The 25,731-nt window shown below is 45.0% G+C and overlaps 2 protein-coding genes across 4 annotated transcripts in view; one reads left to right on the top strand and one right to left on the bottom strand.

The window, feature by feature from the left end:
- The window catches only part of SFI1 (SFI1 centrin binding protein), a 38,301-nt gene extending 23,695 nt beyond the window's left edge, over window positions 1-14,606 (top strand). For both annotated transcript variants that reach the window (XM_014962890.1, XM_014962884.1), the window contains exons 21-33: window positions 46-206; window positions 612-686; window positions 980-1,054; window positions 1,402-1,451; window positions 1,507-1,633; window positions 3,303-3,436; window positions 4,459-4,554; window positions 5,560-5,821; window positions 6,505-6,640; window positions 7,218-7,341; window positions 8,008-8,113; window positions 8,617-8,753; window positions 14,285-14,606. In XM_014962890.1, coding sequence (XP_014818376.1) covers window positions 46-206; window positions 612-686; window positions 980-1,054; window positions 1,402-1,451; window positions 1,507-1,633; window positions 3,303-3,436; window positions 4,459-4,554; window positions 5,560-5,821; window positions 6,505-6,640; window positions 7,218-7,341; window positions 8,008-8,113; window positions 8,617-8,724 — 1,454 coding nt within the window. In that variant the 3' untranslated portion in view covers window positions 8,725-8,753; window positions 14,285-14,606. The remainder of the gene's footprint in view (window positions 1-45; window positions 207-611; window positions 687-979; window positions 1,055-1,401; window positions 1,452-1,506; window positions 1,634-3,302; window positions 3,437-4,458; window positions 4,555-5,559; window positions 5,822-6,504; window positions 6,641-7,217; window positions 7,342-8,007; window positions 8,114-8,616; window positions 8,754-14,284) is intronic.
- LOC106900770 (phosphatidylserine decarboxylase proenzyme) lies at window positions 8,971-21,256 on the bottom strand. Of its 2 annotated transcripts, none has more exons than XM_014962908.1 (7): window positions 20,401-21,256; window positions 17,985-18,150; window positions 15,621-15,857; window positions 15,361-15,499; window positions 14,299-14,445; window positions 12,162-12,322; window positions 8,971-11,785 (listed from the first exon to the last, which is right to left on the bottom strand). In XM_014962908.1, exons 1-7 carry the CDS (start codon window positions 20,595-20,597, stop codon window positions 11,561-11,563), a joined length of 1,272 nt encoding a protein of 423 aa, XP_014818394.1. In that variant the 5' UTR covers window positions 20,598-21,256; the 3' UTR covers window positions 8,971-11,560. The 2 variants fall into 2 exon arrangements, with proteins under 2 accessions (XP_014818394.1, XP_014818401.1); XM_014962915.1 differs by having other exon boundaries at window positions 20,595-21,253.
- Window positions 21,257-25,731: the final 4,475 nt, after the last annotated feature.

Genomic DNA, 25,731 nt, shown 5'->3' with positions numbered 1-25,731 from the left:
ATAGTCTCCTTTTGGTACATTAGTTAATTTATCTTCTCCTCACAGTGCATTTACAGACCCTGTTTCTTCACTGGAAGGACTTAACTAGGGAGTCTCTGATGCTGAGGGCTCAGCAGCACGTGGCCATACAGCACCACCAGCGGCACCTACTCCAGAAGTCCCTGGTGAAATGGAAGAAATATCATCAGTGGTGCCTTGGGAAGATGGTGAGAAGGATCAGCAGCCTCCCCAGCCAGCGACACCGGGTGGGAAGGTGTGGAGGAGCAGGCCACGTCACTTGGTGAAGGGAATGGTAGTCTTGGCTGAGGAGGAGCATGACAGCCTTGTGCTTTGAGGAGGAAGGAACGTGCCTGTGTCTTGCCTGAAGAAGCTTTGATAGAACTAGTAGACTTTAAAAGAGAGGAGAAGCTGGGCTTGGCCATGCGTGGGATCGTTTAATGGAATCCTGGCTGGGCTTACAGATATTTGCAACTCGGGGTTACATGGCAGGGCATTTAGGTATTGAGAGTGGCCTCAACAGAACAAAGGGAAGGTGATAAAGGCTGTTTGCCCGTTCTGCTCAGATAAGTGGGGTTTGTTTGTGAGTGACTCACTGTTCTGTTGCCTTACAGCTGCTGCGGAGACAGGGAGATCAGCTCATGGCACGTAGACTTTGCTCTGCTTCCTTCTCTTGCTGGAAGACACGGGTAAGGAATTGTGCCCTGGGTAGGTATCTAGCTCCTTCCTGATCCTTATTCCATCTTCTCCTTCATATTCCATTTGCACATGAGGACCAAATAAACTTATTTAAACATTTTCTGGATTTTTGGTTCCACTAGCGCAAAAGACACCTTGCCGTATACTGGGTGAACCCAGCAGGTTATTCTGCTGTGGCTCCACCAGCACTTCCTGTCTGGATGGTGCTGTTTGGCCAGTGTTTCTGGTGTGGGACATGAACTCCTAACCTGGTTGCTGTGCCATTTTTGGTTTTGTCTGATAGCTGTTGCAGCGGCGGTGGGAGAAGCAGAAGACGGTGCAGGCGCTGTGGCACTGGTCCCGTTCATTGCAGAGGAAGGTAAGGGGGTGGGGGTTCAGGGGCAGACAGGTGAATTTGCTGATGTGCAGTCAGCAGAGTGCACACTGAATATCTGCTTTCCTTTCATCTTTGGGGTGCTGTATTTTAGGAGGCTGCAAAACTGTCCCCAAATCCTCTTACCCGATTAAAAAATTTGCACATGTTTTTCCTCATCCAGCCTCGGCTGACTTAAATCCCTGTCCCTTTGTCCTTGGGGCAGTGTCCTGCTGTTGCTGTAGCTCTGCCTGTTGCTATCCAGGGGCAGGGAAAGCCATCCTGTCTGCAGGGGGAGTCCCTGGCCCAGAACCTGTCTCTGTAGCATTCACAGCTCTCTCTTCCCGTTGTAGGTGTTTGATGCTTGGCTCGGATTTGCCAAGAGGCAGCAGCAGAAGAAAGATTGGGTGTGTGTGTTTGTGTGTGTGTGTGTGTGTATCTTGGAGCCCTACATCTCGTTGCATTGAAAAAGCCACAGGATTTTACCACACTCTTCATCCAAGAGAAGGTGTGACCCAGGCCTTGAGATGGAGCGCTGGCATGAAACAGTTGCAGGGAGAGCTCCAAGCCCAGCACCAGCTGAAGGTGAAAGAGACAAATGACTATTCAGATACATCCCAAGTTGCTTTGCTCTGTGTGTGTGTGTTTGTATGTGTGTGTATCTTGGAGCCCTACATCTCAGCTCCTGTTTGGATCTGACAGGCTTTTGCCTGTGATTCAAAGCAAAGCTGCCCTGTCACTTTCAGTCAGCTGAGACTAGAGCACTTCAGACTTGTGTTGCTAATTGGGAATCTTTCTTAATGAAGCTATTTCATAACTGGCCAATTCCTGCTGTAGGCAATATTGCTGGATGAAACCTTTGCATGTGGCTGGGGTCTGGTCTCCGAATTCTGTGCTAGAATGAAGCATTAGAGGCTGTGTCTAATATTGTCTTAGCTTTAGTGCCACTTACATGTTTGATTGTGGCCTAGTGTCACTTCTCCCTTTGAGCACCAGCCCAGCCCTGTGTGTGGAAAGCAAGATCAGGATGGCTGTATTGGTTGCTCTCTTCCTGCTCCTGGGCAGCTTTCCCAGCTCTTTTTTCAGGCTTTCAAGACGCTGGTAGTTCTGTTTGCTAATACGGTGCTAGAATGAAGCATTAGAGGCTGTGTCTAATATTGTCTTAGCTTTAGTGCCACTTACATGTTTGATTGTGGCCTAGTGTCACTTCTCCCTTTGAGCACCAGCCCAGCCCTGTGTGTGGAAAGCAAGATCAGGATGGCTGTATTGAGATGCAGCGCTGGCATGAAACAGTTGCAGGGAGAGCTCCAAGCCCAGCACCAGCTGAAGGTGAAAGAGACAAATGACTATTCAGATACATCCCAAGTTGCTTTGCTCTGTGTGTGTGTGTTTGTATGTGTGTGTATCTTGGAGCCCTACATCTCAGCTCCTGTTTGGATCTGACAGGCTTTTGCCTGTGATTCAAAGCAAAGCTGCCCTGTCACTTTCAGTCAGCTGAGACTAGAGCACTTCAGACTTGTGTTGCTAATTGGGAATCTTTCTTAATGAAGCTATTTCATAACTGGCCAATTCCTGCTGTAGGCAATATTGCTGGATGAAACCTTTGCATGTGGCTGGAGTTTGGTCTCCGAATTCTGTGCTAGAATGAAGCATTAGAGGCTGTGTCTAATATTGTCTTAGCTTTAGTGCCACTTACATGTTTGATTGTGGCCTAATGTCACTTCTCCCTTTGAGTACCAGCCCAGCCCTGTGTGTGGAAAGCAAGATTGGGATGGCTGTATTGGTTGCTCTCTTCCTGCTCCTGGGCAGCTCTCCCAGCTCTTTTTCAGGCTTTCAAGACACTGGTAGTTCTGTTTGCTAATGTCTTCCTGCTCCTGGGCAGCTTTCCCAGCTCTTTTTTCAGGCTTTCAAGACGCTGGTAGTTCTGTTTGCTAATATGCAGCCTGCCTCACTGGAGAAGTATCCAGTTTATTCTCTTTACCCAAAAGTTACCTTACCACAGTGGACCTGCCAATTTAGCTTAGAGAGCTGGTACAGCTGTGAGGTCATCAGAAGTCTCAGTTCCTTTTTGTGGTGTTCTTCTCCCTGGGTAGCATGGTATTGCTTCCTCCTCCCAGCTGTCCAGTGCTCTCCTGGTTGTGTTGGCAGGCAGCTACAGCCCCACCAGTCAGTGTATCGTTGTGCCATGCTGTTGAAACAGAAGGCGCTCTCCAAGAAATTAAATAAGCCGTGTTCTTTTCTGCTACCTCTGAAGAAGCAAGTGACATTTAAAATGCCTGATGTAAGCCCCGAGACGAGAGGATGTCCAGCAGAGGAGGAGCTGTGGCCTTCCAAATGCAGTCGTCTACCATTTCACCTTGCTGATGGGGACTCAATTCTCAGTCATCTGTGAGTGTGAAGTTCTAGTCCCTTCTGCATTTTTCTGGCATATATGTAGTTTTGTGTATGTGCAGTCCATCTGTCTGCTTTTCTCTTTTGTGTTTCCAGCTTCTCACACTGATTAATGTTAGTTCCATGTAGTTTCTGTAACTCTGACCATGCATCCCATGGTGGGCGTTGCAGTTACACAAGAGCTGCTGCATAACACAGCACACAAATAGTGAAAGAAATTGTGACTTTACAGTTACATGTCAGTGACAGGGAGAATCAGCTCAGCTACATGCTTTCCTACTATGTGTTTCTCAATACAGAACTATGAATTCATGGAGTGTTGGTCATTTTCAATAGAACAGTTACACAGAGAAACATTTGAAAGATGTATGTGATGGGAGTTGTACTGTCATGAGAGCTTGTCTTGCCCAAGTGACCCATCGTGGTCACTGAAGCGCCTTTTTTTCACTGAAGTCATGTGTAGGGTCTGGTGAAATAATAAACATCAAAATCCTGGCTGTGTAGAAACTGAACTTTCTTCTTGGCTCTTTCTTTCCCCTGGGGAAGGTATTCCTTAAAAATTTTGTACTGATCATGGGGCAATTGCAAGGAAGAATCTTCCATGGAGATTCTCAGTTCAGGACAGGAGCCTGACAGGGAAATAAGGTGACAGCTTCATGTTTCTCTAAGCTCACGTGTGCTGCCAAAAGTAGCTCTGCCTCGTCCAGTTCTTTCCTTTCCACCACTCCTTGTGTTGGCACAGTCAGTCATACGGTGAACCGGATTGTGATGTTGTGTTTGGAATTTAAACTTTAAAGACTATTATTGTATGCAAGAGGAACACTGTAGAGCAGGGACAAATGATGGAGTAGGACTGTTGGAATTTAAACTTTAAAGACTATTATTGTATGCAAGGGGAACACTGCAGAGCAGGGACGAATTGATGGAATAGGACTGGCTCTTCAGCTGCAGTGCCAGCTTATGCCAGTTTAAAATAATCCTGAATCTAGGGCATTATTGATTCTGTTTGTCCTTTCCAGAAATGCTATTCGACGAGCAAGGTTACCACCGCGAAGGCCTGACTTCCTTCTGGAATCTCTAGAAAGCAAGGAACTGCTGGGACCTCCTTTTACAAGGTAGAAAATCTGTTTTAAAAAGTAAAGAAAAAGAGAGTGGCTTACAGTGGGCCTTGTGCTATGCTTATCCCCTCAAATCCCCTCACCTTCATAACGCAGAACATTTAGTTCTGCAAGCAAATAGCAACCAAGGGCTTTGTTTTGTTAGTGAGAGGATTTGAGGAAAAGATAGGGCACATGACTTATTTCCAAAATTAATTAAAAAGTTTCCTTTTCTGTCAGTCTTGCCATCAGGATTTGAGGAAAAGATAGGGCACATGACTTATTTCCAAAATTAATTAAAAAGTTTCCTCTGTCAATCTTGCCATATAAACTCAGAAGTTTGAGTTGTGCAGGATGCTTTTGGCTCATAGATCACTTGTTCCACAACAGGTTCAGGTCTGGATTTAACTAATGTGCTGGGGAATTGTTAGCGATTCTGGTAGTGCAGAGCCAGGACCAAACATCTGTCCATTTCCTGTCAAAACCTAGCTGAGATCGCTGCTTCTGCTCCCCTCTTTCTCTTGTCCCCAAACCAAAATAAGGCAGGATTTTATTAATGGGTAGAATTCACAGCCCTAAAGAAATTGTTTCAGCCTGGATTAACGTGGAGGATTTGGAGCAGGGCAGGTAGGAGTAATGGAAACCATAATTGTTTTGCTGCTTTTTTATTTTTTTTAAACCACTGTGGTTGGAGCAGGGCAGGTAGGAGTAATGGAAACCATAACTGTTTTGCTGCTTTTTTATTTTTTTTTAAACCACTGTGGTGTTTTTCTAATTTTTTTTTGTTCTTTTTTAATTGGGGTTTCCCCTGCTTAGTAAAGCAGCTCACTGGATATCTGTATGCAAGGGAATAACGACTTTTTTTTTTTTTTTTTTAATTGGGGTTTCCCTTGCTTAGTAAAACAGCTCACTGTATATCTGTATGCAAGGGAATAACAAGATTCTCCCTCTTTTTGCACTGACTGCAAAGGGTGAGACCAACAGGTTGCAATGTACAGGGACCTCATCCTTCTCCCTTTACAGATCAGAGGCACCCTTCCAGCAAACATCTGTGGACAAAAGTTCTGTGCAGAGGGGGAGCTTAATGCCAACACTTCAAACGGAAGAAAGTACCTGTAAATGTGTATCTCAAATGGGCAGTGCCACTCGTTCCCATCCACTTCTCTCACCCGCTGCTCTCCCCTCTGGACCTCTGTGGACACATGATGTGGGCCGTGCTGTCCAGAGGCCAGAGCTACGTTCTCCTTCATCCTTCATGCCCCAAATAAAAGCTGGAGCAGAAATGGTGAGTGTGTCGCTGAAGGAAAAATCAGTGTGTTTACTGGGCTACTGTCAGTATGTGTGCTGCTTATCGCTGGCTTTTCCTGGGGCTCCTTTGGACTGTTGAGCTGTTCTTCTCTTGTTCTAGCTATCTATCATCTTAAAAGCTGACTCAGTTAACTGGCTCTGAATGCCCAAGAACTGTTCACCACCAGTCTGAGGCAGTGTTTCAGTAGCTGACCAACCCCCATGTGTGTTGTACTGTAATAAATGCCTTTTTTTCCTGGTCTCATGGCCTTCCTAGCAGGATGCTTTTCCTGGCAATTGACTTGAGAGTGCTGCTCCTTCAAAGAGTTCAGAGCAGCTACAGTTTGCCAACCAGGGATTCAAGAGTAACTCAGTTTAGTAGCTGCGGCTGAGAGTCCCCAAAATTGAAATTTGCTTCACCTACAAGCAGGTGCTTGCATTTTAAACTCCTCTGTTCCGTGCAGAATGGGAGGTGTTCAGCTTGATGAAACATCTCCATGCTAGAAATGAAAAAGCCCATTTCTTACGCTCTGCTGCTTCTGTGATATTTTATGAGAGGGCTCAGTGACTACAGGGGGTGTCTGAGTGGGAGCAGGGCTTAGTACGTCAGGTGCATCCTCCTTGTGGGGCTTACTCAAGAAAACCCTTTGAGGAAAACCCAGTATCATTCTGACGTTGCAGAGAGATCAGCCTGTGAGTGCTCGCCAGGGAGCCCAAGACTTTCAACTGGAGTCTGTGGAGAAGTTGCGACCAAACTTGCAGCCACATTTGCTGTTACCTGAGGACTTGGTGGAAAAATGGAGTCACCAAACTGCGGGTAGGTCTTCAGATCTAAACTACAGCTGTTGTGTGTCCTCCTCCAGTATGTGCAAGTCAGCTCCACAAAACGTAAGGGAGAGAAGGGAGTCTTGCACACCTGCATCAGGAGGTGAAGAGTATCAGTCGCTCCTTTTCGGGATGTAACACAGTAACTGTAGTTACAGTATGGTTGTAAAGGGGATGGATGGTGCCTAAGCACTTCTCAATGCAGTGTTTTTAATGGTATTTGCGTTCCATGGGACAAGACTTACTACTTCTAGACTAGATGTAAAACTCTAAACCATCAATAGGCCAAAACAGTGTTTGTAGGACTAAGCAATTCACTGGAGCATTTCTTTTCTTTTTTTGTGTATTTAAACTGAGTTCAGTTGTAATGCTGTCAGGACTCCCACCCTCTCATGGTACCCGACCTCTTGGGTGAATAGGTCTATGTCACAGGGTGACAAAATGTGTGAAAAAGGACTCGGGAGGGTTCTGTGTTTCTGTTCTGCTAACCTGGCTTTCCTTAACAAGAAGAAACAGCAGTTTGAAACAGTTGTTTCCTCTACATCCACTGCCTTGTGTCTTCCTTCCAGCTGAAGGGGGAGAAGGAGAACACGGTTCCAGAGAAGAAATGGTGTTGCAGAGAAAGCTGGAAGTTGAGCTGCGACACATCCAGCAGCAGATGCAGTACTACTTCAGCAGGAAGCAGGAACTCAGGTCTGTTGCAAAGCCGCTTTAGCCAGCCTTTCTTCATGCTGTCAACTCAATATTGCATTTTTTGGTATTTATCTACTTTCAAAATAGCCAGTCTGTTCACAGCAGAACTTTGAATGAAAGACAGAAATGTTCTAGAGATTTTCTCCTTTTAAGACTTCACTTCAGGTTGGAGAGTACATGTGCTTATTCTTTTGTAGTCAGTAAGTGGTTTAATCATACCTTTGGCAGCTCTTGGAGAAAGCCCAGCAAAGGTATCACGGGGTGTAATCTGAAGGCAGAACAAAGGAACTTGGCAGAGAAGCTGAAATTTAGCTTTTAGTTCTTTTATCATGAGTGAAGACTTAGCTTTTCGAGCTGCCAATTAAAAAAAAATGGCTGGGGTTTGACAACTTCTCTACTAGAACAAGACAACATCTACAAAAATGCTTAAAAGAAAATGGGGTCTTTCAGGGGATTCAAATGTCAGGAAACGAAGTCAAGAACTAGGAGTAGAAAATGGAGACAACAGTTTTCAGCCCTATTTCTTTTTAAAGACTTTTACCATTCAGCAGTTTGAGACAAAAAAAAATAAATGGATCTTACTGCAAGTATCGATTGCAAATGTAAGTTGGCTTAGACTGTTGAGCTTCTAATTGGGATAAGAATCCTTCTAATCCATTTTATCAGGTCCTGTCAGCAGCAGGCACAGATTCTGCAGAAGTGGCTGGAAATGAGCACACAACCAGAGGACCGAGATGATGGGGTACAAGGAGCTCGGGAAGAGTTGGATCAGGTGTGTAAATAGCAAACAAATTGCAATTACTGAAGCGATTATCACTGTTATGCACTTAGCCTGATGGTAGGTGTGAGGAATTACATAGCAAGCTGTAATTAAAACACCCAGAGAAGGGAAACTTGTAATGGGAAGTGGGCTGTCGAGCAGAACAGGCTGCTGTGTAGCTACACTTCTGAACAAATGGGAAGATGCAATTCCCACTCCAATAGACCTTTCTAAGGCTATTTCTGGGCTATGCTGAAGGCTTTAGGAGATTCAATCTCAGGTTTTTTTCCTGCAATTTCCCATGAGGGTGTAGCTACACCACACTGACCATAAGCACACTGCTCTGTCCCCAGGCTCGTGCCGCCACGTCTGGGGGAACTGCACCAGTACCTCTAATGTGAGCCAGTACGTGGCTGACTCCCCAGTAATGCTTTTTAAGTGGGATAATATAAAGGCTGCTGGAGCTCACCCACTCTTCCTTGGTCAGAAAGACTAAATGCTGCCTTCCCTTTCAGTTACAGGTGAGGATCAACACTCTCACCAAAGCACAACTACAGGAGAGACACCACGTGCAGAACCTGGTTGCCCGCCTGCGTGACATCCAGATTGCTCTGGACATATAATGCAGCTGAGTCTACTTTCCAGCTCACTGGTAGGATATTTCGCCCCTTTTGTACCAGGGGAGGATGGAAGTGATGTATATATTCTCTTAGTCTATGTATGGCACTTCTACTTTATAAATTAATTTAAATATTTTTGTTTGTTTTATTTTGTTACTACAGCTGGTTAAAACCCGAACCAAACAGAGCTAAATATACCTCATGCTGCACTCCCAATACCTAGTTTAGGTGACCCTGGCATATCAGAAAGATAAGCAACACCAATAAGACTCTTTATTTCAAAATGTTTGCAATTAAATGAGTTCATGTCAGTAAGTCATACACTTTGACGTACAAAAATACCATGCTACTGATACAGTTGAATTAAATGGATTCTCCGTGCAGGAGAAATTCACAGCATTATCAGTACCCTCTAGGAACTCTGCTTTCACTTCCACTGCGTAACAAATTAATGTTTGTTAATCAGCTAGCTCTGCACAGTATTAAGACCATCACAAAACCATCCACTTACATGCTGAATCCTCTCCTCCTCAGATTTCTGATAAAGCAAACATCGGGTAACCTCTCCTCTGTTACTAGGCTAACAGTGACCTTCAGATACTGTGGATGATGATGCTGGGTAGGAAGAAATTAAAGCTTGAAGTTGCTTTGGCTGCGTCTGGACACAACAGGCCCCAGTGGAAAAGGGGGGAAAGGTTCAGTCTTTTCTCTCATCCACTGGAACAAATTTGTTTCTGCTGTTAAGGTGACATTGAAGTTTAGTCAAAAGTCTAGTCACAGCTTTTTCCTCTTGGGGTTGATGTTTGCCTTCATCTATTCTCACTCTTAATGGTTTAAAAAAAGTGCAGGTTTCTATAATCTCTATATGGTAATATACTGCTGCAGGAGTGAACTTGCTAATGCCAAGAAGTTTTACAAGAAAGGTGGCTGAGCCACTTCAAGCTTTCAAACTCCTCCACTGTGTAAAGTGGGGAAACATTGACTCTTGGAGCCAAATGAATTTCCTCCTGCTTGTCACCCCAACAGCCATTATCACCTGAGTCATGGCTGGGCTACGTCACTTACAGGCAGTTTATCATCCCTTCTTTCCCAATGACAAGCTAAGCATACAGGACTTGGCAAACTGGACATTTGTACAACAAAATTATATTCTATTTTCTGCAGTGCATACAAAGAAGATAAAGTTTTTCTTTAGGAAATCAGAGCTGGTCAAAGCCTACCATCTCCTTGCAGTAGCAGAAAAAAAACACCCAAGGCTCAAGCAAGGAAATAATATGAGAAATCTTTCAGAGAGCAGAGCAGAAAGGCAGGTTTCATAAGCATATCCACTCCAACAAGCTCTGGACAGCAAAGTCAGTTCTAAATGTTTGAGTGCCTGGTCTTGAAACAGTTTATTCTCTAAAAACAATTGATACATTGCTTTAAAACTTAATTCAAAACTTAAAACTGCCTTCACTTTGGCACCAGTTTCTGTCAGTGCCGTGTAGTGCCACATCCAACAAATCCAAGGTGTTAAGACTTTAATTATTGACATGAAGCTAAAAAGAAGCTCAAAAGTTTTGCTGTAGGATGAAGCTTCAGCATAGAGCTTTCAGCCCCCAGCACAATCCTAGTGTTATGTACAGGGGCAGAAGTCAGAGCAGGGGTTTTTTTATCTTTTAAATAAGATGAAATTGTTGCCAGTCTGCTATAGGAGGGCCAGGTTGGCACCTGGGAGGCAACTTGGGATTGCTTCCAAGATCCGTAAGTTTTATACACAGTCAGTGCATAGGGCATTTCACTCTGTGCCATAAAAATTGGTCCTGAAGTATCTGAAACTGTTCTGTAAATAGAGGAATTAATTCTTCAAGAATTTAGTGACAAAGCAACAAAGAAAATAGATACATACCAGCAAGTCAAAATCTATTTTGGCTGCCATCTCATTGCATCCCACAAAGGAAAACATTCCCTATGTCTTCTAACCCCTTAATTCAAGAGGTGAAGTAACTGTCTCTATTACAAACAAAATCTTTTAAGGCCTGGAATAGCAGGATAAAACCATGGATAAGGAACAGGACACACAGCTTTGTCAGCCTTTTTTTTTTTTTTTAAAGACAATCCCAGGATGACCAGTTTCATCACATGGAATGTAGACACAATGTTTTCAGGTTTAAAATACAGTGCAGAGTCTGTTTTTGAAGGACAGTGTCAGGTAAAATAATTAAAGTAGAAAAGCTGTGTGTGTCATTTATCGTACAGATGCTGTCTCTGGTACATTTTGCTCAGTTTGGAGTGTGAATCTGTATTAGCCCATTTAATATGTAAAGCGCATTAAACATTCACAGACTGCCTTTATATAAGAACCTCAGCAGGGGCTCTTAGAATAAAATAAATATGAGAACACATTCTTTACTCAAGGTCTGAAAAACAGATATTGGGGCTGTAAGGTGCAGTGACTGATTCAGCCTGTGTCCCTTTAAATACAGCCAATCTCCACCTCTGCCCTGCACAGCCTGGGAAGGCTTAAAAAGGGACCTGCAGGCTCTAAGAACATAATTATCCTGTGGCACAGTGAGGGGAGAACATGAAAGACTGACTACAGGCACAGGGTGGGACAGAAACCTCCATATTCAACATCTTTAAAGGCAGCTGTACCTGATACATACATGATCTTTCAGTTCTCTTTCTGCGTTCAGCAGCATGGACACGGAGACCAAATACTCTCAAGTTTAATATAGCAATGACATCTTCTGTTTTCCTCACCCAGGTCCTGCTGAGTGATACATAACTTGTGAAGTGAAACACTCAGTGGTGTGATAAGAGTCCCTTTGTATAGAAAAGGTTCTTGCTGAGAGAGTTTCTATAGAGAGCCCAGTGCTTCGCCAAAGCGGATTTTCTGTCCGGCTTTGAGGTGGAATTTGAAGTCCTTGGGTGCCTCAAAGATCAGTACGATCGTGGAGCCTAAGTTAAATTCTCCTAAATGTTCCCCTTTCCTCATGGGGATTCCCTCCTTGTTGTTGTTGGTTATGAAGCTGAAGTCATTGTAGGAACCTTTAGAGTAGCGTGGACTGTTGGTGTGCAGGTCCTGTACAGAGAAGGAAGAACCTGTTACTTGAGGATTTCAGGACTCCGTATTCATTAGCACAGCTGGAGGCTGTGGATATCCAGACATTTTCAATGCAGGAACTTCATTTACAATTCAAAAGTGCAACAGGAATATCAAAAAAATAGTCTACACTGGAGATGACTCCATTTAAATCAATCTTAGAACATCAGGATTGTGAAACACCTTAATTTTTCTTATTAAGAAAGATTTTTAAATCTTTCTTAAGATAATTAAGATTTTTAAATTTTTAAATTTAAAAGATTTTTAAATTGTTTTGGTAAATTTCTTTGATTATATTGTACCAACCTCAACCACCAACCCCAGAAAGCTGCCTACTGCTACCCCTCTTGCTCACCCGGTCGAAGTAGATACGGATGGAGCCCACGTTTGTTGCTCCCACAGCTGTTAAGGAGAAAAAGCCGTGTTTCCAGTCACCCGTAAGGACAACCCGTTCATTGTGGCAGAACAGCTCCTTGATCCAGCGGGCAACTCCAGGATTCACAGACATCAGGGAACCTACAGCAGGGAGAAAATATTTGGGTGAAGTTGTCTGGTTTATGGGCAGTATTGGAGTGCTGTCTAAGTGGTATTTTCAGTATAACTGCAGCTGATCCTGTAAACTGTTCTGTCACTGTAGGAGGCGAGGCAAAGTGAAGTTGTCTGGTTTATGGGCAGTATTGGAATGCTGTCTAAGTGCTATTTTCAGTATAACTGCAGCTGATCCAGTAAACAATTCTGTCACTGTTTGTAGGAGGTGAGGCAAACGCAAGGCAGAGCAAAGGAAAGACAAGGCTGTAGTAAAAACAAAGGGATCACGGAAAGAGGTGATCTTCTTTCCAGAAAGATCAACAAGACAAGGCTGTAGTAAAAACAAAGGGATCATAGAAAGAGGTGATCTTCTGTCCAGAAAGATCAATGCTCTTGGGCAATGCTTCTGTTACTTTGCACTTTTCCTGGCAGAATCACAGGGAAACTAACGACCACGCTCATCCTTCATTGTAAGGCTTGAGCGCTGTCTGGACACCACCTACAGTTCTCTTTGTTAAAGAGCAAGGGGTTTAACTTTACATACCTGAAAATCTTTTCAGGCTTCTTTTCAGGCTTTCTTTTCAGTCTCCTCCCTTCCCCCCCTCAGCTTTCACTTATTCCCATCTACAGCTTCACCTTGACTGATTGCCAGACAGCGAGACCCTGCTGTTAAAGTAGGGAACAAATCCTGGGGTGCTTATTCCCATCTACAGCTTCACCTTGACTGACTGCCAGACCCTGCTGTTAAAGCAGGGAACAAATCCTGGGGTGTGAGTCCCTTTCAAAGTATCTGCTGTTGAAGCTTGTTCTGGCCTCAGTCTTACCTCCTCCTCTAGCACCAACCCCAGGTGGCAGGGACTCATTTCCACTCTATCTAATGCTATTCCTCTACCAAAGATGTAACCCACCAACGGCACATTTGTGTCCTCTACAAATTCACAAATGACAACTCTTGTTAATTGTCATCTGACAATTAAGAGAGATCAGGGTAAGGACAAAGGCAGGGCTAGTCCCTAGTCTCAGCCCTGATAGACAAAATTGAAAGAAGCCTTCTAATAAGCACGTAAGATCCATCTAACAAAATGGTGCAGGCTACTAAGAGGAAGCTAAAGAAACTTTTTACACCTTGGTTAACTTATCCAGTCCTCTTTGGGAAATGCATAAAAATGGTTACTGCCACTGTGGCTGAAAATCATGTATCTAACTAGCTAGAGCTGACCAGGAAATACTAATCATGTGAATCAGCTCAAGTTTATTACAGAAGAACCTCAAAAATGTAAATCCTTACATACCCCTTAAAGTAATTTAGTCAAGTTTATTCACTGCACACATTTTTAGCTATAAAATGCATTTGTTTTGCTCCATTGCATCTGAGAGCAGTCTTTCACTGACGCTCCTTTGTTTCAGCCAAGGCCTAGCTGCAGTCTGGAACTTGGCAGATTTCTCAGGTCATTGTCTCTCACAGTGTTTGAAACCAAATCCAAACACTTAGGTTTTGCCAGATCCCAAGGAGTAAAACACTTTTTTGTTACCTGCTGAACTAGAGTATCATGATCTGCAAAGAGGAGGAACAAAAACATCTGATCCCAGCTCCAACAGCATAACTGCTCAGTTGCATTTTGCCAGGCACAGGAAGAGATCAGATTTTAGGCTCCTCTTTGCTCTGATCTGCACAACTGTCTGGATTTCAGGTGCAAACTGAACAGATCATGTTTGGGAACAAGTCAGGTGAGCATGTATCAACAGTTACTTCAAAGAACTAATACAGCTTGAATGCAACGTTACTGTTTTCACCATTTATATGTGATTTGTTCTGGTAGATTATTCTATAAAATCCATTACTGTTTGTGACAAATCACTGTTCTGGCATTTTCTGTCATGCAACTATACCACTGCTGCACTGGCCCATACCAGCATCCCCTCCATAGCTGCTCTGTGCTCATTTTTTAGGGACAGGAGCCTACCTGGGAAGTGCCGTCGGTGTGACACTCTCCAGTCGGTGGGTGAGTGGAAGCAGTGATAATCCCCTGGCGCCAGGTAGATGACACAGTGATAGAGCTCATTGCCCTCCTTTGTGACCAGTTGTTGCTGAAAGGAGTTACCAGGTGGGGCTGCAAAGAAACCATGGAAAGAAAGGGGTTGGAGATACTCTTCTCACAGTGACCTACTGCTGAGCAGTCCATGTTAGAACCAATGGTCCCAGCAGAGGACTAAATGCAGTCCACATGTTTTGTTGGGACTACAAAAAGATACACTTTGTCCAGGAATCCAATATTAAAGTATTCTTTTCCCTTTACAAGAAAATTAGATCCTGTATTGTTTAAATCATTTAGGAAATTCCTTCATTTTGGAGGTTACCCTTCCCTAAACAGAACAGCAGAGACTGAAATCCAGTGAAACTGAATTTTTCTTAAAGCTACCCTTTCATGAACAAAATTTTTCTCAAAGTGACCCTTTTAAGAACAGTATTTGTGAAGAGTCCTCAGTTTTATAAAAAAGCATTAGCTGCATGTGTGCTGACATTGAAAATAACCCTACTGGTTTGTGTAACTCAGTGTCTCCAGTCCCCTCCCCAGTATACTGAAATATGTTGCTTTCACCAAAGCTCCAGGCCTTGCAGACAGCGCTGGAGGAGCAGCAGAGCAGTAACAGCCCCAGTCATTAGAAGAATAATGCTTGAGCATAAAACTTGTTAGGGAGCAGCTTATACAATTTTCAGTCTGGCAGCAGGAGGGCTACAGCCTCGTTACAGTGACAGAGCTCAGAGTCAATTGTAGAAACCAAGCAATTAAATTCAGATAATCAGAATGAGCCAGACAAGAGAGTATAAACGTGCTGGTGAGAAAGGGAAGAACTAGAACAGGGACACATTTATCCTCAAATAAGACAAAACAGAAGTCAGACCCGCTTTTGTTCCTGACTATGTGAGAAAGAAAGAAAGAAAAAAGAAAAAGAGAGAAGTAATCTCTTTTCTCTTGTTCTCTGAGAACACCGAGAGGGCAGAGCAGAATAAATGCAGAACTTACCCTGGCTAAAATGCAGTTCCTCTGTGCAGATGCGAGGTCCCAGGAAAGACTCCAGAGAATAAGTAACCCCTTTTACTTGCTCTACTTCACAGTTTTTCACCTGTCCAAAATTAAGGATCTTTCCATCAGAGGGACTAATCTACAGCGAAGAGGAAAAAAAAAGAAACACATTAGGGATTCATTCATTTCTAATGAAGCAGACCCGTTCCTGTGGGGTGGGGGAAGCTGGGAGTGTAAAGCCTTCATTTCCTCTCTCTCACCACGCTGTGCAGGCAGCAGACCGGCCGTGCCTGTGGTTTCAGCTTCCTGCGGAAGAACTCGCTGAGGTTTCTGTAGTGATGCAGATCTTCAACAGCCGCCTCCTTCATGTTCACCCCAAAGGTCCAGATGTACAGGCTGTACACGGGCTTGCGGAGCCATGTGGGCAGCTCCACCTGGTTCAGGCGACCCCAGGCTCGTGAGAGCAGGCGAGTTGGTACCGATTTGTACAGGGCGACCTGAAGAAAGAATTGCACCACCTCATTCCATCCTTCCCACCGACAGCTTTCTCTTACTGCTCTCCATAAAGGATCAAACTGTTCTGTTAACCACTCCCTTGAATTCAGTGTGTGACACCACACACAGAGTAGCCCTTAAAGTCATAAAAAAAAAAGCCAACACTGGTCTCAATCCCCCCTTCCTCCATTCTGATGAGAGCAGACGAGGGAGGGACAGGATGAAACACACTATAACCTTACACTGAAGCCAGAATCTCCAACTTCTGCAGGCTGAAGCTCTACGTTCAAGTTACTTTTAACTTCCCACTGTGAGGCTTACAGAAAAAAAGACACATTTTACGTATTCTAGTAGCAGACTCATCAGAAGGGTTTAATATTACCAATATATACATTTTTGTGAATAACCACATGAGAATTATCAGAAAACAATTATTTCTCAGTGTTTGATGATGTGCTTCTCAGATGCATCTACTAATGAGGGTTTTCTTCCACATGCCAGTATTGTACTGCTGTGATGTTACCAGAACAGTCGAAGAAACACACCCACGGGGATGCAGCTACACCTGTGTAAACTTACACCAGCCTTACTTCTCTCACAACAACAGGAGTTGCTAATTGCAAGAGTATAAAGTGCCTTTATTACTGTAGAAATATACCCTTGGACTCATACCAACGTGTAAGTTTTAGTAGCGAGCCTTACTTCTTCTCTCACAACAACAGGAGTTGCTAATTGCAAGAGTATATAAAGTGCCTTTATTCCTGTAGAAATATACCCTTGGACTTATACCAACGTGTAAGTTTTAGTAGCAAGAAAAACAAATGAAACAATGTTGGTAAAATATTTGCATGTGCTCTTGATCTAACTGGACAGATGAGCGTCTTCCTGTTGGCAACTCCAGCCTGTGACTCCTCTGGTAGCATCAGCCAAAAAGCTCACAGGACCATGATGTAACTGGGGGGATTGAGGAGCTGGGGAATAAGGGAACTGAACCCTCCGAAAATAGTTTCACAAAATTCTGCTGAATCTGGTACAGTTTTTGGAACAGTACAGCTCAGCTACATTTAACTCCCGACTAAAAGCTGATGGTTTTGTGGGTTTTTTTCTTAGTGAGAGTCATCATTTATTCTCTATATTCATGTCCTTCATAATTAAATCTTGCAAAATACAGCCATAAACACAGAAGCACACGCTGGCTGAGAGCCTGTCCATCCTATCAAATACAGCAAATTAAGATGTCACTCACAAATCACCACCCCGCAACATGTTAAAATACAGTGATATTTCAGAAAGAAAACACCAACCTAATCTTACTTCAGATAAAAACTTGTAAATGAACAGTACCTTAAGTTATATAAGCTGAAGTACGAATGAAAAAAAACATTTTGCTGTTTTGATATCTTACACAGTGCTAATTTCTAAAATCAGTTTTGCTCAGTTTTCCACAAACTGAAAATATGCAGATAGAACTGTAAAAATCACAAAAATCGTCAAAAGTGCCATTTCCTAGTAGCCCCATCTCTTCAAAAGCGCCTGGTTTTCAAGTTGATGGGATCAAACGGGAACAGCTGTTCAGTGAAAGTCTTAAGAAGGGCAATTTTGTTGCAGTTTTCAATCAAAATACTTGTGTGGTGGTTGCAGTCTGAAATGGCAGGCCTGCAGGGGATATCTGCGTGGGAGGCTTCCTCCACCCTGCTCTCAGCAGGGTCAGAGCAGAGATTTGCATATCGTTTGGGCAGGCTGGATTACAAACGCTCAAAGAACGTGAGGAACAAGCCCCCTGTGTGCAAAAATGACAGAAAGCAAGAGTCTGTTTCAGCGTGGCCAGGAAAGGGCACTGGAGAAGCTGTTTGCTGTGCCTTCTCCTAGCCCTGGTACTTCAAGGTGACCGTTAAGAGGACAAAAATTCTCTGCTACTGAAAAAACCCCATTTCTCTGTGAAGCAATTAATCAACACAACTATGAACAGTAAAACCTAAAAGGAAACATGAACTGCATCCCTCTGCTTTCATACCAGGGACCATCAGCCTCTCCTACACAGACCATCTCTCCACCCCGCTGCCGCCGCCTCCCTGGGGTGTAAAACAGCCAACACACACGAAGCGCAAGAGAGACCTGCTCACACTTACCCTGCTCATAGGCCTCCATCCCACTCTGGTCAAGGGTTTAAGAGCACCGAAAGGCAGAAGGTAATAGAGAATAGTCAGAGGCCAAGAACGGAGTTTCAGAGCAGGCCTAGACATACAGCTTAGCTGGCCCAACCTTCGCCGCAGGGCCAGCTGGGGGAATTGCAACCTGAAAGATTACATACACAACAGAAGAGGGTCAGCCATCTCAGCTTCCCATAGCTGGGGATGAGTTATTCCTGCTAGTCTTTACTTAAACATTGGTTCTGCAAGTCTTTACTCCCTTATTTTGATCAGTTTTTCCCCATTCCCAGTTTATCCCAAAAAAAAAAAAAAAAAATCCTCTGTCCAGAAAATGGTGTTAACTCCCAAAGGTCACATTTTACAAAGGACACCCTCAAAAATTGAAGGCAAGATATCACTTGCAGGTGACATTTGAAAACAAAGTCACAGCTGGTTCATCCAACTAATAATATAACATGATAGTTTACAGTGGAAATAACAAAGAACAAAGGTTCTTCTTCCAAATATCAGAGGATTACATCCCCAGAAAACATTTCTTGTGACTGGTCCTGCTGTTGGGGAGCTAAAATGGACAGCAAACAAGATTCTGAAAGCTGGGAATCTGTGATGCTGGGACTTTTGTAAGAACTCTGTGAAGGGACAATTTTAAGGATAGAACAGATACTCTGATGAAAGAAATCCTTGAAACTTAATAAATAGAGGCCCCTCAGAGGGTTCATGTGCTGAAGGCATCTTGACTAGATTATGCTTCAAGTTGTACTTTGAATCACAAAAGATGTGCGAGTCAAATTTACAGACCTGTTGGTCATTCATTAACTTCGGAAAACAAGCCCTTACTTGAGAAACAATAGGGTGGCACTCCTGAGTTAATTAATACAATTTGCAAATTAACTAGTTCCAAAAGACGTCTTTCCAGGTCTTAAAGCCTTCACTGGGTACTCTGGTTCTGAACAGAGAACGTATGGACAAAGCTAATACTGCTACTGCTGCAAGATAATCTAATCTCCATGGCCCAACAGCCAACTCCTTTGCCCTCATGACCAAACTGCTACTGCTGCAAGATAATCTAATCTCCGTGGCCCAACAGCCAACTCCTTTGCCTCATAACCAGCTGCTTCTGTGATTTTTTGTCACCTGGATGTCCTGACTGAGAGGAAACTCCTTTTGCACAAGTGGCCATGGGAGAAGTTGAACTTGTAACTCTCAAAGGGAAAAGCTGCTCATCTTATTAGCAGAGGACACCCCGGGCCTCAGTTCAGCCCCTTGCAGGAGGTCTGGATGAGACACCCTTCACGTCCCAATTTATTCTTTGGCTGCCATTGGCATTTCCAATGTCACATCATCAAATGAAATTCTGCCTGCCTGAGGGCAAAATATTCAAATCTTCTGGGCACTGGCTTAAATCCTGGCTAAGAGATTGCTCCCCACACACTGCTGAAGGCAGTGTGCCTGCAACTGGGAAAGAGCTATGTGTGCACACAAACTGGAAGCCGTGTGCTCTGGCTGCTCCCAACAGCTCACTCGCTCTCCCTGGATTCTGTGACATAAAGGATGAACTATAAAATACTGTGTACGTCTTTCCAACATGGAAAGAAGCTGGGAAATTAAAAGGAAGTTTTCTTGCCAACACATACTTTTCAAAACTTGAATCAGAATTAAAGTATCAGGCAGGCAGGTACAACTGTCACCACTTTAGGGTGCAAGATGCTGCTTTTGGCTCAGAGATTCTTTCTGCAGTGAACACCGCTTATTTCCCTCCAAGAAATAATGAAAAAAAACCTGAAAGTGCCCCGTGCATCACAACACAAGGGGAAGAAAACCCAAAACACCCCTGAGGAGCTGAAGCGCTGTCTCAGCAGAGGTAAAGCCGGCTTTCTTCTCAGCAGGAGACTCGACGTGGGGAATGGGAAGGGACACTTCACATTCTTCCCCCCATCCTTCCCACCCCCCAGCCTGCTGGAGGACCAGCAGGGCCAGGAGCTGGGTTGCCAGCATTGAACACAGAGGTCCCGCTCCCCCTCCCGCTGCTCTCCCCCCCTTCACTGCAGTCACTGACGGACCAATCCCCGCAGAGCTGCATCCTGGCAGCTCGCTCCGGAGCCCTCGGGCTTCTCACTGCCTTGGCCTGGTTTCAGAGCGGTCCCTCGCCAATTTTTCCATTCTCCTAGTGATGGAGAATAGGGAGGGAAGGAACGAAAGCCTCCTCGTTCCCCTTGTCATATAACAGCGTGCCCTTCTCTGCCAATTCAACGCGTAAGGAGCTTTATAGTAATTAGGCCAAACAAAAGCTCCGCAGATGGCTGTCGCTCCTTCTGCCCAGAAACCCTCCCAGCCTCCCTCCCTCGTTTCTCCCTTCAGTCACCGTTGCTGCAAAGCAGAAAATACCAAACAGTACCTGAAACGAGTTCTCCTGTTTGGTGTACCCCCAGCAGAGCCAGCCGGGCCTGGGCTCTCCAGTTGTGGGTGCTGGTCCCCGGCACAGCTGCTGCTGCCGCCGGTCCCTGAACGCAGCCTCCGGACATGAATTTTAACTTTGTGGAGGTTGTAGCAAGAGGGTGGAGGGTTAGATAAAGCTTTATAGCATCTCACCATTTCCCTGTGTGCAGATCTGGTCCCTGCAGGGTGTTTGACTGACACATCGTCAGGGTGACGGCTGGTTGCAAGGCTCAGTCTTTTTTTCCTCTACCTCTCTTTGCTTGCTCCGGCACAGGAGAGAGGGGACGGCGTCACAGTTCCTAATTCCCTCGCGGGTTTGTCTCTGGATTCCCCCTCTGTTTCCCACTTGACTCTCTGCTACGAGGGTTGCAGCTATTGCAAACAAACAGGCATCGTGTCATATTTCAACATCCCACTACAGAGCCGACTCTGCACGCGATAAAAACGAGCTGTCTGTATGAGCAGTCCTTGCTTCTCGCTAGTCGGGGTGGCCATTGAAACTCAACCCTCCAAAAAACACCCCACAGTCTCAGGCTGCCGGGCAGCAACGCGCCACAGTCCGAGGAGCAGCCGGCCGGCCTGGCACAGCTAACCCACAGCCTGTCTGAATCCCAGGTTGGGAGGAGGAGGAGGAGGAGGAGGAGGAGAGGGGCGGAGAAGAGGAGGAGATAATTCCCAGCTTCGATTCTGCACTGCAGCAGCTGCTGCTAAAAGAGTTCTGGACTCCTGGGCACCAAAAATCCTTTCCTGCTCTTAATGGCCAGCTTAAAAAGAAGAAAATGTCCTTCTGTTTTACCACCCGTGCTAGCCACCAGCATCCATCTCCTGAAGTCTCTTTCCATCTCAAAAGACTCACATCAGGAGCAGGTAAAGGACATTCTTCTACAAATACCCAGACATATAAAGAAAGGCAGCAGTTCTAGGGCCAGTTTGAGAATCAGATATAAAAGAAGTTTTAACATGTCGATTATGTGACTCTCAGTACTGTCACAGTTTTTATCTCCAGTAGAACTAAAATATGAAACATGAGAAAAGCTGTTTCATTTTTTAAAGACAAAAAGCTGCAATATTTCTGTCTGAGCATTCCGAATATACACAGAGAGAAGTTTCCCTCGTTGACCCTGCAGACGACATCTCCAGCATAGATTTTCTGCACCTCCTGTTGCCTGGATTTGGATTGAAACTGGAGCCCTGGTTCAGCAAGTGGGAGTGGGCTAGCAACACCTCACCTCGAGATTGAACAAATACCCAGAACAGCTTAGGGGGTGAGTCTCTAGTGGCTACCCATTTCACTTACATTTCCTGTTAAAGTCTGGGTTTAAAAAATAATAGTAACAATTTTAAAATATCCTTGTTTCCAAAACTCTCTAAGCACCATGAAAGCAGTTTGCCTAATAGGATAAAAAAAGAGCACTGGTGCTCTGATGGGAGGGAAAGGGTTGTATTGTATTAGGGATAAAGCAGGAGAAGTGGGAGGGCCAGCAGGAAAAGCTGGAATTAACTAGGTAATGGCATCCCACTCAGCCCTTGAAAGGAAAACTTCTGAGCAAGAATCATGTGTTTTGGTTGGCTTTCAACTCCAAATATTACAGCTATACCCTAAAAACACCTCTGGAGTCCCTGCATTACAGTATTTTTTTCAGGAAGAAAACTGCTCTATGGTATTCTATATCTCAGGAAGTTTCAAGATCTATGTGCTTTTTGTTGTTTAAGCTGAATTTTAACAATTACATGTTAAAAACCCCAACGGTTAATTGAAAGAAAATTTAAGATCAACTGAAAGCACTCAAAACATACTCCTTCCTCCCTGAGCCCTGTGCCAACTTTTTTTTTGTTTGTTTTCCTGCTTAAAATATCGTTCAGTCTTTCTCTGGCTGGCACAAGAGACTCCTACACAACAAAAATGAAGCCATCTGTATAGTAAAATGATGAAAGCAGTTACCAAAAATCCCATCAAAATTCACAGAAAAGCAGCGAGGAGCACAGGGAGCTGGTTCTCTTGATATATTAGAAATCACCACCAGTAAATACTAGATTTTAAATAGAAACAAGCTAAATTGACAACATTATTTCAAAAGGCACTTCATCATTTTCACATTGGACACACCTCTTCACAAAACTGGGGAAAGAGAGAGTTGATCTGGGGCTGGTGAAGCCCTTGGTGCGGGCGGCTCCCAGTGCCCAGCCCAGCTCCAGCTCCTCTGGGCCAGGCTGGCACCCTGCTCCCTGCCCTCATCTCCTCCAGGAACCTTCACCTCCGCATGACTTTGCAGAAAGACAAATAGAGCAAACAGAAGCCTTATCTGCATTTTCTTCAGGGCTCTTCCCTTAAGGGTAAGGGAGATAAACCCGCAGGCTCTTTCAGTAGAAATTCGTTTTTGTCCCCCACAACATTTTTAAGAAATTATTATGCTCTAGATTGAACAAGCCTGATTCTGTGAAAGCAGGGAACAAGTTAAACAGCTCACCTGCCCCCTAAAAATGAATGGCCATTGAGATGTTCTACAGCCCAAGGCAGTGGGGACCACCACCCTTCAGTTCAAAACAAAGTGTGATGCAAGAGAGATTCCTCTCCTCTCCTAGGAGGGAGAGATATTGGTGGTAAAAGCCTTTTTTCCTCCACTTCTTCAAAAAACCTGAGTTCAGATGAGTAAAACAATTTATGTTTCTCTTACGTTCTGTTCCACTGACCTCATTACATTGACCAAGAAGGGAATACCTGAGTCCTGCTTAAAAGCTGACTTATATGGCAAGTTGCCATCCCTGCTGTGGCTACCCCAGAAACAACAAATGGGTTCCTACAGTGTAAGAAGGCTGAAATGAAAAATCCACCATGAGTTTACCTACTTTCTGTGGGTAAAGGAACAAGAACTGGTGATCAAGCAGTTATCAACAGAGGAACTCCTATAATGGCATCTCTATAGTTGGACTTCTTGGGATGCAGGCAGTGGCACAAAGCCTGTGTTACTCGCTTAGGTATCATGTGATCCTCGGTTGGTAGGAGGCTGGACATCAGTACCAGGCTGCCCCACCTGCTGGAGCTCACCCAGAATCCATGTTAGGTAGATAAAAGCAGCAGTTAGCAGCAGGTATAAATCCCCAGAGAATTATTATCTAATAGAGAACTGCTAATCTGCCAGCTATGCAATACTGCATACTCGCTTAGGTATCATGTGATCCTCGGTTGGTAGGAGGCTGGACATCAGTACCAGGCTGCCCCACCTGCTGGAGCTCACCCAGAATCCATGTTAGGTAGATAAAAGCAGCAGTTAGCAGCAGGTATAAATCCCCAGAGAATTATTATCTAATAGAGAACTGCTAATCTGCCAGCTATGCAATACTATTCTGCTCTGTCAGCTCAAATAAGCATCAAATCCAGTGACCCCATTTAGTTACTTGTCTCTTCGTTACTACCTCAAGCCCTTCCCTCGAGTTTTAAAAAACAATAAAGCAAGGCATTTGCAAGAAAGACCAATGGGCAACAGAACTTCAAACCTGCAGTCTTGGTTTTAAATCATAAGCATGAATCATTAGGCTTGGAATGCACTAGTCAAATGCTCAAAGCCCTCTGGTCACACGTTCTACATTGGGCAACAGAACTACTGTTTAAAAAATGCACCCTACGCATCCAAATGCTGTATTCTAAGTGCCAGCAAAAATAAGATCTTGCAATCAGGGGAGCGGTACTCGGTGACCGTTATTAAAGGTCTCATTCCTTTCCCAGCAGCATCTGTTTAATTTCAGACACGTGATCCCTGCTCCCACCCAACCTTCTCCGGAGCCAGCCCGGCAAGAGAAACACTGGACTGGACGCTCCACACCCAGGCAGGAGCTCCTGAACTGGGGAGCACAACACGACTCCCCTCACGCTGTGGAAACCCCAGAGCAGGGTTAGCCCCTGCCGAGCCCATGTGATTTTTGAGCAGAGCCTTCACTTCCAGTTCGGCCAGGGAAGAGTTGGCCAATTGTACGGCTTTTCACAGATTTACTGCTGCTGGTGAATGAAACCTACCAAACTCCGCTTTATCCGGCCTTGATTTCTAAAATTCTGTACTTTTGCTATGAAGAATCCTTTCTATACGTTTTTGCTTCGTTTAATTTAAAACCTTTGATCGTTTCCCCCTAACATTACATTGCTGTTTTATTTGCCTTCTATAAATAGAGAAAAGGAAAAAAAAAAGAGAGGTATTTTAAGCTAGCCATAAAAGGTTGGGTGGTTTTTTAAACTTAAGCCTGAATTCTGTGCAAAAAGCCTGTTACATAGACCCAAATATCTCCTCTGTGAAGCAAGGGAAAAAAGTTTTATTCACTTTTGCGAAGTGACATGAAAATTGATGGTGCCTTAAATACACTGTATTATTTTGTAGTAATATTTTCCATGGTGTGTTTACAAAAAAAAAAACCAAAACCAAACCACATATTTTAGCTTAAAATACCTGTAAAGCCAACTCTCTGTTCTGAAGGGACCTCTACTGGGAGCACAAACGGCGCCGCATCCTCCCGAGCGGGCAGGAGCCGGCCGGAGCCGAGCGGCTGGGGAAAGCCACCCGCGGGACTCTGACCCCTGATAACGCTGCTCCAGGAGGCTGATTTTGTTTAAATCTCCTAGGAGATTACTCACGAAGAGAGAGAGAGTCGAGACTTTGGAACAGCCCTCCTGAAACTTCCAGCAAGCCAGTGACCAACGATTAATCACCCCTTTGGCCATCGGACCCGGCACATCTGCCCCAGCAGCCCTTACCTGATGCCTCCCCAGGGCGTTCTCTTCCTTCCCCGGCTTTTCTCTCTCCCTCGCCCGCCCTTTTAAAGCGGTTTTCAGACACGTCAACAAAGCAGCGGATGTAAAGCCACCCCCCCCTCCCCGCAACGCACCGGCCGCCGCTCTCCCGGACCCCTCCGTGCCCGGGGCAGAGGACGGGGCTCCGGGCGGGGAGCCCTTCCCTGTGCCGCCCACGGGGCACGGATGGGGGGCTCCTTCCCCAGCCCCTTCCACCTACCTCCCGGCCCGGGACCCCGCCGTCGCCGCCGCTCGCTGCCGCTGCCGGCCGGGCCGCTCCTCGCCTTAAGGAAGCGGCGCCGGGCCCTCCCCCGCTCCCCTCCCAGCCACTGGCGAGACGAAGCGGCTGCCGCCCCGCAGGGCCCCGGCCCCCTCCGGAGGAGGAGCCAGAGCCGGAGAAACGAAGGGAAAGCGGAGGGGAACGGAACCCGGCGGCGGCGGGGGGCCCTGGAGCTCCGGAACGGGCTCTGCCCAGAAGGGAACCGGGAAATAGGGCCATCCCTGCAGCACCGC

The sequence above is a fragment of the Calidris pugnax genome, unplaced genomic scaffold, assembly GCF_001431845.1.
Source record: "Calidris pugnax isolate Ruff unplaced genomic scaffold, ASM143184v1 scaffold32, whole genome shotgun sequence".
Classification (NCBI taxonomy): Eukaryota; Metazoa; Chordata; class Aves; order Charadriiformes; family Scolopacidae; genus Calidris; species Calidris pugnax.
Note: the sequence above shows the minus strand (reverse complement) of the source record. Positions and strands in the feature narration are given on the sequence as shown.